Genomic DNA, 16,472 nt, shown 5'->3' on the forward strand with positions numbered 1-16,472 from the left:
TCTCCGTCAGCGTATTCCTCCCCACGCCGCCGCCGCCGTCCCCCCACGCGCACCTCCTCGCCCACCTGCGCCGCGCCAGCAACCCCACCCCGGCCCCTGCCTCCAACGGCGCGCCGTAACGCGGGTATCTCCCGCACGTAGTCCTGCTAGTTGGGTTGTAACCTAGGTTATAACCCCACCAATCTATTCTCACAAGAAAATAAATATAACCCACCCCAAACCAAACCTCCACCATCACACACCACACCACCCTAAACTTTCCATTGCATAAGTTATACAAACTGCTTGCTGAATATGGTTACAACCAATAAGAACCCATTAGGTACCCAATAAAAACTCATTAGGTAGTTTTTTTTGTTTGAGTTTGTATGCAACTCTTGACAGAGGGTCCACATGTAAATCTAGCCACACTATTTTGCACAAAGTATTGGACTGTCAAACTAATTCATCTGCAACAAGTTTCGGTCAATTTCTCTAAAATTTGAAGGTGTGAATGCGAGGTTTTAGTTTTAGGGTCCGACTCTTTGACGCGGGGCTCACATATAAGTCCAGCCGCACTACTTTGCACAAAGTAGCGGACTATCAAGCTAATTCATCTGCAACAAGTTTCGGTCAATTTCTCTGCAACAAGTTTCGGTCAATTTCTCCAAAATTTTAAGGTGTGAACGCGAGGTTTTAGTTTTAGGGTCCGACTCTTGACGCGGGACCCACGTATAAGTCCAACCGCACTACTTTGCACAAAGTAGCGGACTGTCAAGCTAATTCAACTACAACAAATTTCGGTCAATTTCTCTAAAATTTAAAGGTGTAAATACGAGATTTTAGTTTTAGGATCCGACTCTTAACAGGCGAGGTTCCAGGCTTTTGAATTCTTAACGGGTCTCAACCCACGGGTTGAGAGCCTTTTGGACCCCAAAACAATACCAGAACCCCAAACACCCTCCAAACTATCTATTTGTGAAACCTAACCCAAACCAAACCATTTATTAGGCGAACCCATTACAAATCAATCCAAATGAGCTCATTATAGAACCAAACCAATAAAACCAATAAACCCAACCCAATTAACAGGGCTACCCGCACGCCGTCTCCTCGCCGCGCGCCCCGGCCTCGGCTCGCGCTCATGAGGGGACCCATCTCCTCAACCAGCCCCACTCACATTCGACCAACGCCGCGGTATGCTAGGTCGCGTCCGCCGCATCAAATTGCTGCTCCAGCCGACCGTTCGACCCCCACAGGTACGTCGTCTTCATTAGGCAGTGTACTTATACTGAGCTACCTCTTGGTTGGTTGAGCAGTTGTGTGATAACTTAGCATTGATGTTGGCAGATTTGCCCACTAAAACTGCACGTAGAGCTTGAGTAATTAAGTACTGGGACAAGCCAAGATAGATTGCTGATAAGAACAACTTTCGTAAATGATTTGAGATATCGTTGACTTTATTTTGTCTTTGCATAATTGCCCTTTCCACATGCATGACAGGTGTTTGATGTATTTCCCCTTTAGTAAATTGTTGCTTTTAACTGAATAATAGGCTTGGCAATATGCTGTGCTCCACTTTTACAGTTGTTTCCTGCCTCAATATTTTTACTCCTGTGTTCAGAACATGCATACAGAGAAAAAGTTTGTCCTGTGCAGTTTGGGTTTGAAAGAGTGCCATTACTGCAAGAATACTGGTTTGAGTGACTTTTATGGTTTCTAGAGTTGGAAATACAAGAACACTGGATTACTAAATCTTTTGGAAGAAGTAGAAATGCAGTGCATTCTAAAAATATATAGGATAACCATTAGTTTTTTTGGGTAGATATGTCTACGGCAGCATCAATTGCCTGTTGCAACCTGGTAGGTTGTTTTGATGCTGAAAAAATATCCAAGTAGACCAGTGTAGGAAATATTATGGGCACCCTAGGCGTGGGAAAAGCAAAGTGTCGGTGAGCTCGACCAATGCACACCTCTCCTGTTCTATGGCGGCTCTGCCCCACCTCTGCATCACCTCTCATTTAGCCATGGCTTGGAAGTTCAGAACTTTTGACCATACTTGGAAGTTGGAACATGTTCTTGGACCATTCCTACAAAAGGGCTTGAATTTAGGCCCATGTTAACTAAAACTGAAGCAGTTATAAAAAGATGTCGTATTACCAAACTGATTATCTGATTAATATTTACATTGCAGGTTGTAGGAAAGAAACCGGTGGAAACCAACATTTTTATTGATCAAGGTGGTGAGTACCGGTGGCACTGGAGGACAAATATCAGCCATGGCTTCCTACCAACCTGCTCCTAGGAGCCAAGGTATTGCTGCTATTGGCTCATACAATATATAATAATTGAACTGTTGGATCTTATGATAGGACATGTGTTCTCTTGATTCGAATTTGACAGTTTCTGAGATCAAATAGCTCATTCTTTCAATTGTGCCTATTTGTAATTTAGCCGTTCAGTGGAAGAATGGTGAAAGCCTACAAACCGCAGCATCATGTCTTGCCTGCATCTTGGCTCTATGCTTATAAAAGTATCTGTCACTACTATTGCTATTCCTTTTCTTCAATTGTTTTACAGACTACAGCAACTCTGTGTGCTCCTCAGGTAATTGCAAAGCAATTTGAGAATCTTGCATGCTCATGCTATCCTAATGGAATATTTAAATTAAAGATGTGGAATTGCATGGTAATTCTGCAACCAAGATACAGGAGAGCACTGCAAGAAAGAGGTTCGCGTCGCTAACAAATAGATTCTTTGCTTGTTTTGTGTTGGCTGATGGTGAAAACTGAAAAGCTATGCATGATGATCTGAAACTGTTGTTCAGTTTTTCTGTGACAATCACCTCTTCATATATAGTTGTGCCGCTCATTGAGCATTGGATACTTTTTATTTCTTATTGTCATAGGCTATTAGGCTTGGATGTTATTGAGCATAGAACTTATATCTGTACTTCTAGGTCCCATCCATCCCCTAACAAGAAAATTGCTAAGAAGCTATTTACTGGTGAAGAAACTGGAGATGGCAGTGGTGGCAGTGGCAGTGGTGCAGCCACCTCTGATCAGAACAGGTACTTAGCTGTAGGCATATTTTCTCTTACACAAGTCATCCTGCTTTTAGAAAACATTCAGGTAGCAGATCATTTGAAAGTTTCTATTACATCTCCATGACACATGCTATAGAATCGCCTGTATTAGCAATGCAATTTCTGAATTGTTTATTTACCACTTTTGTTATCTTGCAGTATAGATCACAAGATTGGTTATGCTAGAGTGGTGTGGCAATTATAAAGTGCTTTAACTATTACACATGTCATCCTGTTTTTAGAAAACATTCAAGTAGCAGATCATTTGGAAGCTGTTGCTGTTACATCTCCATGACACATGCTAGACATTAAATAATTATCCTTTTGCAGTCCAAGCAAAGGATGCATGAGCAGTGAAGCTCATGTTGATTTTGTCTCTTACCAGTTGCGGCCGACTTTTGTGTGCCCCTTGTCTCCGGTGAGAAGAGTCTGATGCATGGGATCCAGACATGGGATCCAGAGTCTGCATCGACCTCTGCCTGCAAACTGTGTAGCATGGTGATTAGCTTTTGCTTTCAGTTAGTATTCAAAGCTACCAGCTAGGTTGTTTGGTAGCCATGCCTACTTGCTGCATGTAGATTTATGGTGGTCGGATGTGCTATAATATTGATGCTCCAAATGCCAGACACCTAATGGATATGATATATTGGTGCTCGGATGTAGCCATGGTGCTCGGATGTAGCCATGGTGTTCGGATGTGCTGTAATATTGATGATTGAGATGCTGGACAGACACCTTAGGGATAGGATAGTCTGGTGCTCAAATGTGCGGTAATATTCATGATTCAAATGTTGGACAGACACCTATGTTAGCATGTTGATGATGTGCTTGGTACCGTATTCGGTGGTTTCGTGTTGATTATTTATCTTATACCATGTTTCTGGCTGTCAGCCGGTGAATCTCCAGCAGGACTATACACAGTGAAATCACCTTAGACCAATCTCTCACTTGGACTGTTCAAGTGTCAATTCTATATCTTTGTTTCAAGGAGTGTTCTAAAAGTGTGTTATTGTCAATGGAGCACTCCACTGTCATCCCCTGCAAAATCTGATCTGTTCCTTGTGAAGTATCTGCATATTTATTCTTATGAAATTATTACGTCCAAATGGGACCGAAAATCCTTTAAGCAGTATGCCCCTGCGTATCCACATCGGTGACCGAACAGATCGTGGTCGCTGCCAGGAAAGGTACAAAGTCGATTTTCCGCATCTTATCCATGGCCCCTCGATCAAATCATGCACGAATTGTCATAGATCACAGCGGCAGCTGCGTGTCCTGATGAGCCATATGGCCGGATCTGATGGAAAGGGAGGAGGCACTTTGTACAAGATCACACTGTCTCCCAGATCATTTTTACAGATCACAGTTTTTTCCCCTAAACTTTGAACAGGCAGATCACAGTTTGTTCGCTAGAACAGTTCCCTCGCGAGTTGCGACATCAGAGAAAGAAAAAAAAGCACGCGAGTGGGACCGCCGGTAACAGGGCAAAGGTCCCCAATCCGGCCACCGGGCCCACCTGTCGGCCAAACAACAGCGACAACGGTGCCGTGTGGACGCGGTGCGCACTCGCGTTCCCACCGCCGAAAAGAACGCGCGGATGATCACACGCAAACGCAGCGAGGTAAAGCCAACGGAAATAAACAGATTAAAGTTAATTTAAAAAAAAAAGAGGAAAGAAAATGGACGCAAGGGAGCAGGGGGGGACAGCCCGATACATACCCTCGCGAGCACGAAGGCGTCACGAACCCAACCAACCCAACCCATCAGCCCATCAGGACCCAGACCAATCAAGGCGTCTCCGACATCCGACGCGGCGGCGACCAAGGGGAGGGGTTGACGCCCGCCCAGCCGTGTGGATCGCCGGGGGGAGGAGGGAGGGAGGGGCGAAAGCGCGTGCCGGATGTCCCGCGGCGGCGGGGAGTAGGGCGACGGCGGCGGCGGGGACGGGCGGCTGCGGCGGCGCGACGAGGCGGCGGCGCGGGAGGGCGGCGGCACCATGTCTGCGGTAGTCTGTGGCAAGAGGTCCTCCTCCATCTTCGCCGACGAGCTCCTCCCGCCGTCACCTCCATCCCCACACTCCTCCCACCACCACCTCCACCACCCGGCGGCCAAGAGGTCCCGCCGCTCCCCGCCGCACCGCGGCCGACGGGAGGCGCTTCTGCTCCAGCTGATCCCGCTCTTCCCCGACATGGATCCCCAGGTCCGCCTCCTCGCGCCTTCCAAGCTTCATCCTTTCCTTTCCCCATGCGTTTTTTTAGGTCGTAGATGACGAGATGCGGTTTAGGCCCCATGATCTAGTGTTGACCATTTCGGTTCCGTTGCTGGAAAGTTGTGATCCCCAGCGATTTTATCTTGTGCTGATGCGTATTTGGGTGCGGAATCGGGAAGGTCATGGCGGCTGGAAGCTGAAATGAAGCTCCTTTTCTGGGATTAATATCTTTTACTACTTGCAAACTTTGATATGATATATGAAACTACGAGATGGTAGACGGATAAGTCTCTTTCCCGTTTCATCGTTGATTTAATAGTTTACATGCTTGCTCAGATGCTTGTGATACTTCGAAGATAGAAATAGAATTCTAGAATGGATTACCGCCGCTGCATTTGATGGCTTTGGGACATGATGGCACTGAAAATTGTTTGTTAATGTGTTTTCATGAACTGATATCCTGCGTATGCTTTCTTCACAGTGCTAATAGCTAAGAGAAGGTTTGTGAACATATGGATTAGCTGCATTTAATTCGTCTCCTCACTTTTGAGAACTTTTGAGCATTATACGCATCATGTATTGTAGCCGCTCCAAGCATGTCATGTCCCCAGCACACAAATTTCTTTAATAATCTATAAGGTTTTCTTACAAAGGTGCTAATTTAACCTCCAGCTGGCTCTTGATGGTTGGAATTGCTTTTGTGTAGTATGAGCTAGGTCGAAATACAGATATTAACTTTCCCTGCTAATATTTATATAGATGTTATACATATGTGCAACAAAGCTGACAATGGTTGTTTGAAACAATTGTAGTTGCTGGAAAAAGCTCTGGAAGCATCTGGAGATGACTTAGATTCTGCAATAAAGAGTTTGAATGAGCTGCGCTTGGAGTCCGCTGGTTTCAAATCTGAAAATGGCCAGCCTACTGTAATTCAGCCATCTGTTGAAGGTTCATTTTCTACCAAAGGCTCTTGTTTTCCTTTGATGCAATCATTTTTCAACAATCATACCTCTAGTTCTTGTTATACTTGTGATAGTTTCCAGGCAATGACTTGATGGAAGTTTGGGTTTTGATACCCCCATTTGAATTTGTCCATCAGTATTATTCGGAATCCTATTATTTCACTATTTCATGTTTCCTTGATTTGTTGATTCATAAATTGTTTACCATCATATTCTATGCCATCATGCATGTCTCAGACTCATGCTTGGATCATAATTTATAATACATAGAATTGGATCATACTGCTTTGTCTCTTATCTTACTCATAACTTCACCTTGACATGACATTAAGCTGTGAGCTCTTTCATTGCGTTTAGTGGTTAACATGATGTTGTATCACCTAGAATGGTATTATTGCCACAGTAAATGATGATTGTATCACAACTTATTTCCTAATTCATTTTTATTGATTTCTGAAAAGCTACCTTGGTTTTCCAGATTGTATTACTGACAGTAGGAACAATTTTGGATCCTTGACAGGTATTCCTAATGGTGCCGTGGATACTGCTACAGAACATCCACCTGCCGTTGATAATTATCAGACAAGTAATAATGGTTCTGAATGGGTTGAGCTATTTGTCAGAGAGATGACTAATGCTTCTGACATAGATGATGCACGGGCTCGTGCATCGAGAGCTTTGGAAGCTTTGGAGAAGTCCATTGTAGAGCGTGCAGGAGCTGAAGCTTCACAAAACCTGCATAAGGTACCCATGCGTTACAACTTGTAATTACCTGAAGCATTTGACAGATTTGTAGAAATCTTGATGAGTGAGGAAGGCATGTTCAATAATTCTTGCACATTTCCTTGGCATATAGGAAAACATGATGCTCAAGGAGCAGTTGACAGTCGTTCTGCGAGAGAATGCTGTCCTGAAACGGGCGGTCGCCATTCAACATGAGCGCCAAAAGGAGTTTGATGAGAGGTCTCATGAAGTCCAAAGCTTGAAGCAACTTGTTTTGCAGTACCAGGAACAAGTGAGGACATTAGAGGTAATAATCCTAGTCCTTTCTTCAGCTACTATGTTTCTTTTCTCTGTGACATCAACTGAAACTTTTGGGTTTTGTTCATGTATTACAGATAAACAACTATGCCCTCACAATGCACCTCAAGCAGGCTCAGCAGAACAACACCATGCCTGGGCGTTTCAATCCTGATGTCTTCTAAGCATAGAGGCAGCCTTCAGATTAATAATCTATGAAGATGTCTTGTTTTACCAGCTGCCCCTTGATATGGTAGTGTGCTACTGGTGGATTCACCGCCCATGGGTCCAAAATTTTCATGTTACAATATTAATTTAAAATTTGTTGCCTTCGTGCAATTTGGCTATCCAATATATAGTGTTTCCCCATGATGCGGTGTATGATTTATTTTATCCATGGCTAGCATATTCAGCAACATGATCAGAAAGAATATCGTCTCATGGTTGTACAGATGAAATGCTGCTGTCAAGTTTAAATGAAATGCTACGCTCAACTTCATTCGTCTCCCGATCTCTCAATGTCCGGATATCAACCCAGGCCAGTTCAGAAGAGGATGAATGCTCCGGGAATTTTTAGGATTTGACTTCGTATTTGTATTGAATTATACCGAATTGAACTGGTATTAAATTGGGTCAAACGGGCCACTGCCCCTACTTCAGGTACTAATTGCCAATTTGTCCTCCCCAAAAACCGCTGTCACTGCCCTTGCTTTGCCGACTTGAAACCTTCACGCGCCTGTTCGTGAAACAAGGGGTAAACATGCAAATCAAAGTAAGGATAAATGCATTAACAGCAAACATACAAAGAAATAGTCCAATAGGTACATGGAGCAATTGACACGCAATTTGTTATCACGAGAGGCAAATTAACAATTAGACATATCAAATGAGGACGACAATGGTAAAATTGTCCTTAATTCTAAGGATTTGCTTCCGATAACCCCGCACAAAAAAAAAGCTCTAAAGCATTTCCAGCGGACACGCACCCCATATCTTCATTTGGCTATCCACTTCAAAAGATTACCTCTCCATGTTACCCTGCGATCCAGGCCTCCAGTAGACTAGCCAAATCCCACCCTCCAAATCCTATTGACATATGTCTTATCGGTATTCAAATTATTTGTAAAGGGTATTATTTATAACGGACTTTAATTTTGCAATGGCTCTAATTTGAACAGTTTAATTTACAATGGTTACAATCATCCGGATAAAATTTACACACTTGACTACGATCTACGAGTAAATAGTCACCGTCAACGGATAAAATGAAGAAAAAGGAAAAAAGAAAAAGGGAAGAAAGGATTTTACATGGGCTGCCGTGTTTCGCCTCTCTAGCCCAGCCCACGTTTGCTTACCCTAACGTCTCGCCGTCTCCTAGCATTCTCAGCACGCAGCCACGGCTTACCTCCCTGCTTCGTCTCTCCATAGACTCCATGCCACAACCAGCGACGCTGCCACCTCAAATTGCTAGCTGCTCTTTCGACACCCGATCCTTTGCATGCTGATATCATTCTCCCGAGCGTATTTGATTAATCTAATAAAAATAGGAGATGCTCTATATGCATCTTCTTGTGCTATTTAAATACTACCTCTAAGCAAAACTTGTACATTGACTATATGTTCAAGATAAGCCAAGGTAGTTGAGAATAATCAATACAAGTTGATGCCGTTGAAGTACGTAGTTCCTACACGCAACATTACATAGCTCAGATAAAAGTAGGACCCAAAAAAAGCCGGTTAGTTATCCTTCTCTCGTTATCTTCGTGAAGTTGAATGTTTTCTAGTGCATACATTGGTCGCCGCGCATAACAAACCTGGATTTTATGCCAAGAAAACGGGTAGCATTCATCATGTAGCATTGATTCGACATGACCATCCTTCATGGAAATTAAATATCCTTCCATTAGCTCTCGTGGTTTTTCATCCGAATATTTTTTTCTCTTGAATTTCGAGCTACTCCACGCATATTCCTTATCTTGGATGTACTCACATTTTGGGTTGGAAATTTCAGTTATCTAGTACCACATCAAGAACTCATGTTTATGGGTCGAGTTGGACCCGATCGAAAGGTAAAAGGACATGTTTCATTTGGTATTGCAATGAGTTCTGTATTTGTCAGGATTCTCTTAGATCATAGTTGCTCTAGTTAAATGAGCAAAATTGAGGTGAGTTGAGAATATTCATGTACTACCATTTTGTTCTAAACTATGATATCAAATTGCTGTCATTGTTCACCGTCAAGCTCCCTACTGAGAAAAGATAATAAAAAAAAATGCTTTTATATGTATGTAGTTTGAGGATGTGGGATACGTGGCTAGCTAATAATTCTCTATCCTTGCACATTCCTTGTAAGCATCTTGCAGGGATCGCATAATAAACAATGTGATTCGACGTTGTTCTGTCATCTACTCACCTCCATGGACTTGACGACACATTACTTGTAATTAAATCTGAACAAATCTCCATATTATAATTATTAAATAAGGAAGCATGAGCTCCTCCACCAAGCTACAATAATATTAAGCACTGACTTGCCTCAAAAGGTGTCGTTTGCCTGTATCGTACGCGACAGAGTGAACAAAAGGGGCCGGGGTTAGAGTGGATTTTCCAGATCCTACAATTTTCCTGTGAAATCACACCCAAATAAAAGTTTCCTGTACTTTTCCTATGCATCAATTCTATATATGTTCTGAAGGCTGCTACGGTACCAAATCATATACTCCCTCCGTTCCAAATTATAAGCCATTCCAACTTTCTTGGAGAGTCAAAGCATCTCAAGTTTGACCAAATTTATACAATAAAGTGCTAACATTCATGATATCAAATAGGTACCATTAGTTTCTTCATTAAATATATTTTCATAGTATATCTATTCGGTGCCATAAATTTTTGTAATTTTCTCTATAATTTTAGTCAAACATGAAAATATTTGCCTCTCCAAGAAAGTTGGAATGACTTATAATTTGGAACGGAGGGAGTATATAGGATTGAGAATAATCCTTTGATTTGCCGAACAAAATCCTTCGTTCCAAAGGAGCCCTGACCTTAAGGAACAAGCAGAGATGCAACCGTAATTGTACGTACTGTTTCTATACTCTTCGTGATCATAGTAAGCCCAGCGCTCTGCCTCTCTCCACCCAACATGTTCGACGAGATTTTTTTCACGACACTGACATGGCTAATGCCTTGGCCTGCTGTATGCATAGGATCTCATCAGCGCCGGGAGCGAGACGACGGTAACGACGCTGACGTGGGCCATGTTGGAGCTCATGCCGCACCCTGCGGCGCTGCGGAAGGCGAGGACGCGCCGCCGGGTCTGCACTTCCTGCAGCTGGTTCTGAAGGAGGCACTTCGGCTGCATCCGCCGGGGGCGCCGCTGCTCGTCCCGCGGGAGTGCCAGGAGCACACGCGTGGCGTCCTCAGCAGCTTCGACGTGCCCAAGGGCGCCATGGTGCTCGCCAACGCGTGGGTGATCGGCCGCGACGCCGTGAGGTGGCCTGGGGCATCGACGCCGCCGAGGATCTGCACCGGCCTTGCGCTCGCCCTCGCAGCCATGGAGCTCGGTCTCGCCAGCCTCCTGTTCCATTTCAACTGGGAACTCCCTGGATGCGCTGCTCCGGATGAGCTGGACATGGCCGAGGCGCTCGGGATCAACACGAGGAGGAAGAGTGACTTGTGGCTGCACACTAAGTGACGGCTATATATCCAAGTGTGGATACAGTGACCGCCACAATAGAATGGCAATTATTAGAATTATGTGTTAAGTTACATGATCCACGTTAGTGAATAAATATTCTTACATAAACATCCAAATTGTACGCCGTGAACAACAACACAAATAGCCCTGAATTTCAGTTTTTGGAGTACGATGTAGCTTAGAGTGGCACACGGAGGGTTGGATGTAGGAAAAGGTCCCTCTTCCGGCGAACGGAGATCCCCACCTCCTCTTCCATGTCCAACTCACTCGGTATGACTCCAGACGGTAGCTGCCAATCGAAGTGGAAGAGAAGCACCGCGAGAACAAGCTCCAAGTTTGCCAGTGCAAACGCTAAGCCTGGGCATATCCTCCGGCCAGCTCCAAAGGGAGTGTAGCAGAAGTCAGTGCCCATGAAATCAGTTGTACATTCTTCGAATCGATGGGGCTTGAAAACCTCGGGTTCGTCCCAGTATTTCGGGTCCCTACAGATGGCCCACGCATTCACAAGGACAATCGTACCCTTTAGCACATCATACCCAAGGATCTCACATGACTCCTGGCACTCTCTAGGGAGGAGGAGAGGTCCTGGCGTATGCAACCTTAAAGTTTCCTTGATGATGAGCTTTATATATGGTAAATTTACCAAGTCATCCTCTGTGACCGTTGACTTATCTTGCAATGCACAACCCAATTCAGTTTGTGCTCTCTTCATCACACTTGGGTTCCTCATGAGCTCTGCCATAGCCCATATAATAGTTGTAGATGTTGATTCACTTCCAGCAAGAAACAATTCCTGCATGATATAAGGATTACCCTTTTAAAGTAATTATCCAAATAGCCCACACTACAGAGCATCTGGACCCTTTACATATTGTAATCTCATTATACTCTCTCCGTTCCAAATTGTAGGTCGTTTTAGCTTTTAGCTAGGTTCATAGATATTATTATACATCTAGACATATACTATATCTAGATGTATAGTAAAAACTATGCACTGCACCTAAAAAAGTCAAAACGACCTACAATTTGGAATGGAGGGAGTACAACTTTAGCTTATAAGATTAGAGTTAATACGTATGCACAATTCTACTCCAAGACGTATTAACTCTAATCTTATATATAACTCTAATATATAATTAAGGATGTAGTTGTATGTAGTGCCGCTTGTAACAACTCCTGTTAATATGCACTACTGCACCACCAAAGTAAGTACTACAAGCCGTTCTCCTTTTCTAAAGTTTTATTTTTGTCTTTATTCCTGCAAACCACGGAGATTCGGCAGTTAATTTTTGAAACAAAGGATCACTAAGACCCCCTGTTTTACTTGTTTTTATTTACAGAATTTTCTATGTATCTAGAACCCCGTAAAATTCCAAGTGTAGTGTTTAATATGTTTTTCTATGTTTGAGTCCCACAGTTCTTTTTTGTTCCCTAATTTTTTTAAGGACGGTTGATTCGATCTACCTTTTTTGGATTTTATAACTATTTCTTGGTTGACTTGCCCAAATAGTTGCTCTGTTAAACTTCCATATGATTTTCTGTACTGTAATATTTTTTAATGAAATTTCTACTTTTTAGCTAGCTAAAACTTTTGCTGTTCTTTGGCCTTGTACACACGCCTATTAAGAAAACACAACTCATTAGAGTAGCTGTTTTTCTGCAATAAAAATAAATAGTCCCCTCTTGCTCGTACCATGGAAATGGAGTTGCTTCAATGAAAACGATGATTAATTAAAGAAAGATAGATACAGTACACGCTAATATAAATATAAATTAAAGAGTCCCTAAAAAAGAGAGTACTTACAGCGAGGATGGCTTTGATATCTCCCACGTCGAGCGGGCAACCGAAGCCACCTTCCTCCTGGGTCCTCAAAAGGACACCAAGCAGGTCCTCGTCTTCCGCGACGTCAGTGGCGCTCGCCCCCGACCTGCGCTCCCTGTGTTGCTCAATGGCGTAGTCCACCAGCTCAAACGTCTTCCGCGTGAACGCCCGAGCCTTGCGCACCGTGCCATCAATGGCGCACACGAGCCTCGACGACGGGAACAGGTCACATGCATTGAACCCGGAACCGATCTTTACCGCCTGGGCGACACACTTCAGGAGTTCCTCCCGGCGCCCGAACCGCTCGCCTATCATGGCGCGCAGCGCCGAGTCGGCGACGAGGTTGGCTACCCGCGCGGTGACGTTCACCGGCTCGCCGGCCGGGCACGCCGCGGCGATGCCGCCGACGAAGCGGGCGGCCTCGTCCTCGCGGATGGGGCGGAAGGACCGCACGCGCTTGGCGCTGAGGAGCTCCAGCGTGATGAACTTGCGGAGCTGCCGCCACCGCTCGCCGTAGGGCGAGAACGCGACGCCCAGCCCGCCGGCGACCGTGGCCCTCAGCGTCGTGCTCAGAGGGCGCGTCGCGAAGGTGACGTCGTGCGTCTTCATGACCTCACGGGCGGCGTCGGGGGACGAGACGACCACCGCGGGCAGCTCGCCGAGACGGAGGTACATGACGGGCGCGTCGTGCCGCCGCGCGAGGTCGGCCAGTGCGCGGTGGATTAGCGGGGTCTTGACGACGTGGTGGAGGCTGCCGATGACCGGCAGCCGCCATGGCCCCGGTGGCAGCCTTGGCTGATCCTTGCGCCGAAATTGGAGGGACAGAAGTAAGAAGGGGATAAGAAGCAGCAGCAGAACATGCGCCAGGAAGTACAAGCTGCTTGAGAGATTCTCCATGATGTGTTCACAATTAACAGGAGCTTGCGGTTTGTGACAAGCTAGTAGATGTCGGCAGTTTGTGTGAATGTGCAGCAAGGAAAGCAGGCTGACAATTTATAGATGCACGAACTGAAGCAGCCGGCTTCTCCTCGATGGTAGGTTTTGTTGAAATTTGGTCTAGATTTGAGCAAGAAGTAAGGGAAGGAAACTACTGGAGCAGGGTCTGATAGGTTTCCACTTTTATAGCGAAGGGAGGTATTTGCGGGATTGTTTTGGCTACGAGCCATAATGAAAATTTAACTTGGTCCGAATCCTATAACCTTTGCTGCTTCCTTCGATTTTCGAAATTATATCAATATAACTATCTTTCTTGAGTCAAATTCTTTTAACTTTAACCAAGCAACTTTCGTTTTTAGGAAGTGCTCTCATGCGTAGCAATTCCATGGAAAATGTAAAACCACGTGTATACGTGACTACAAGACTTATCTCATCCGTTGATTTCTATCCATCCAACTATTGATTTACTACCTACCACATGTATTTTTCACCTACCCATGATCCATCTCACCACCGATTCAAAAATGGATGGCTCAGATAACTCGTGTGGTCACATGCACATGTGAAAAATCCATGTTTGCAATTCCATCGGGTGTGGCATGAAATTTCAAAGCTTAAAAGTACATTTTTTTTATAAATTTGTACTACTTATTTTATTGCTTCTCTCATTTTCGTCAACACGAATGGTCCTAGACTAGAGTTGCATCAAGTGCATCATGTAAGAAGTTTAAGTGGTACCATTGAGGTTAGGTACTGTAGCTAATCAAGTGCATAAAAAGAATCCAAAAAAGTATAAATAGATAGAGCACACAAGTATATATCGTCTACATGTATAATTTAAACTTAAATAAAACTTAGGCAAGGTGAAATCAATACGTGAATGGGTTTCTAGTTGTAATCTCAGCTACAATTTATTGTATTATTTCTACTTAAATAATTTTTTAATTCAACCTCAAATCTTGTTTGCATGTAGACTTGTATGCTATATCCATTCATTATTTCTTTTAGAACATTTAGGAATGCTATCTAAGCAATTGAACTTCTCCAATTGTACCATATTGTACTGTACAATGAGCGGTGCTACTATGTCCATACATTTTAGACATTCTCAACAAACAATACCTAAGCAATGATTAGCCTGCGTTGGAGCATATTTCTGGCTTTTAGAGATGTTAGTAAATAGTATATTTGAAAATTTAAAAATGTTTCCACATTTCTAGGTGTTATAGTACTTGAGCTAAATGACCTTGGGTTAACCGAATTGTTTAAGGCTTCCACAATGCTACTCCTAAAATAATTGTCGATCATCCATTTGGTTATATCTCAATGGCTAGGATTGAAAAAGTGTTATTATCTCCTAGAAGATAATAATGAATATAATTGTTATGTATTCTGTTATTTTAAAAAATAGAATAAATAGGGAAAACATCATTTGATAAATCTAAGTTACCTAAGGTGACATGTGCTTCAACAAATTATGAAAGCATGCGACATGTACATGCACGTGGCGAACTTTCAAAAAAAAAGATGTACATGACATGCCAGATTTTGCAGCAACTGATTAGATCTAAGTCTCTAAACGTGATAAGTGTAATCGGTTTTAGTACGTGACAATATTTAATTAAAAAAGGATATATGTGACCATTTCTGACATGACATTTTTTTTTCTTTTAGAAATAATGTACCTGATAGTTACCCGTGACATAAAGGTGTGCACGGCGATCTTTCTTTGTGAAGTAATGTTTGTGAGTTTTGTTCGTTGAAAAATTTATTTTGTTTCTCGAAAATAAATGTTTGTGAGTTTTGCATTACATGTAGCATATTTTCTATAACACATGACATGTCTAATATGTTTTTAAGACGTAATATATAAAATAATACATTGTATGTCCAATTTTATTAGAGGGAACAATAGTTGCATTGTTTACCATATCTTGATGGCACGTGAGAAGTCTAATTTATTTAGGCACTGATAGTTGCATTATACGCAACATTTTTTTTATGGTACAAGGTCCAATTTTTTGGCACGAATTCATATCTAGTTGCATCATATGTAACTAGATAACCAAAAAAATGTAGATAACCAAAAAAAAAATCATGTACCACAGATGAGCAGCCCTCATCTTGTTCGACTGCTGATCACAAACGATAATAAATAACAATCAAATAGCCAACATCCATGAACAAATAATTTCTCCAAACATGTAGGAAAAAATAAGGAAAACATCTCCTCAGCACACTGTACGTGAAACAGATGATTAGTGATGGGCGTCGTTCATCACCTGGAATGCGTCGTTGATGACTTGTAAAAATTAACGGGCATATTTCCATCACTATTGACAAATAACAGTGATGGTCAAACATGCATAACCCGTTAGTGTGGCGTACGTGTCACTAATAGCTTGGGTATATGTTCTTAATAAATATATAATGGTGTGTAATATTTTAATAATGTTGTTGGGCTATCAGTTTTAACTTGTCAATAGTGACGATGTTATTCTTTGCTTGTCACATGTAACTGTTAATGGTGACGAGCGAAGTTCTTTGCCTTTCACTAATGGCCAATACCCATTTGGATAGCTTTGGCTTCGCTTCTTCGCCATACTAGTGACCTGCTACATAACCTAAATCCAACCTCCGTTGCACATGATATATAGGTTATCGACTAACTTGCTTGTGCACAAATGCTAAAATGTGCAGGATATGCCAGAATAGAAGAACGTGCCAATCACTTATCCACGAGATCAAAGATCGAGTTAGGT

General features: G+C 43.1%; 2 protein-coding genes, 1 long non-coding RNA gene and 1 pseudogene across 3 annotated transcripts; 3 read left to right on the plus strand and 1 right to left on the minus strand.

The window, feature by feature from the left end:
* The first annotated feature begins 1,036 nt into the window (after nt 1-1,036).
* Nucleotides 1,037-3,899, plus strand: LOC101762975. The gene is made up of 4 exons (XR_215081.3): nt 1,037-1,238; nt 2,174-2,292; nt 2,939-3,049; nt 3,395-3,899. It is a non-coding gene; the product is annotated as an uncharacterized LOC101762975 (long non-coding RNA).
* Nucleotides 3,900-4,799: 900 nt separating this feature from the next.
* Nucleotides 4,800-7,760, plus strand: LOC101763255. The gene is made up of 5 exons (XM_004965709.3): nt 4,800-5,264; nt 6,086-6,221; nt 6,756-6,979; nt 7,092-7,265; nt 7,354-7,760. Exons 1-5 carry the CDS (start codon nt 5,061-5,063, stop codon nt 7,438-7,440), a joined length of 825 nt encoding a protein of 274 aa, XP_004965766.1. The 5' UTR covers nt 4,800-5,060; the 3' UTR covers nt 7,441-7,760.
* Nucleotides 7,761-9,405: 1,645 nt separating this feature from the next.
* LOC106804282 lies at nt 9,406-10,968 on the plus strand (annotated as a pseudogene).
* On the minus strand, nt 10,919-13,850 carry LOC101763661 (cytochrome P450 71D7). The gene is made up of 2 exons (XM_012845531.3): nt 12,757-13,850; nt 10,919-11,745 (listed from the first exon to the last, which is right to left on the minus strand). The coding sequence occupies exons 1-2, from the start codon at nt 13,669-13,671 to the stop codon at nt 11,131-11,133; spliced, it is 1,530 nt and encodes a 509-aa protein (XP_012700985.1). The 5' UTR covers nt 13,672-13,850; the 3' UTR covers nt 10,919-11,130.
* Between the last annotated feature and the right edge of the window lie 2,622 nt (nt 13,851-16,472).

Source organism: Setaria italica, chromosome IV (genome assembly GCF_000263155.2).
Source record: "Setaria italica strain Yugu1 chromosome IV, Setaria_italica_v2.0, whole genome shotgun sequence".
Classification (NCBI taxonomy): Eukaryota; Viridiplantae; Streptophyta; class Magnoliopsida; order Poales; family Poaceae; genus Setaria; species Setaria italica.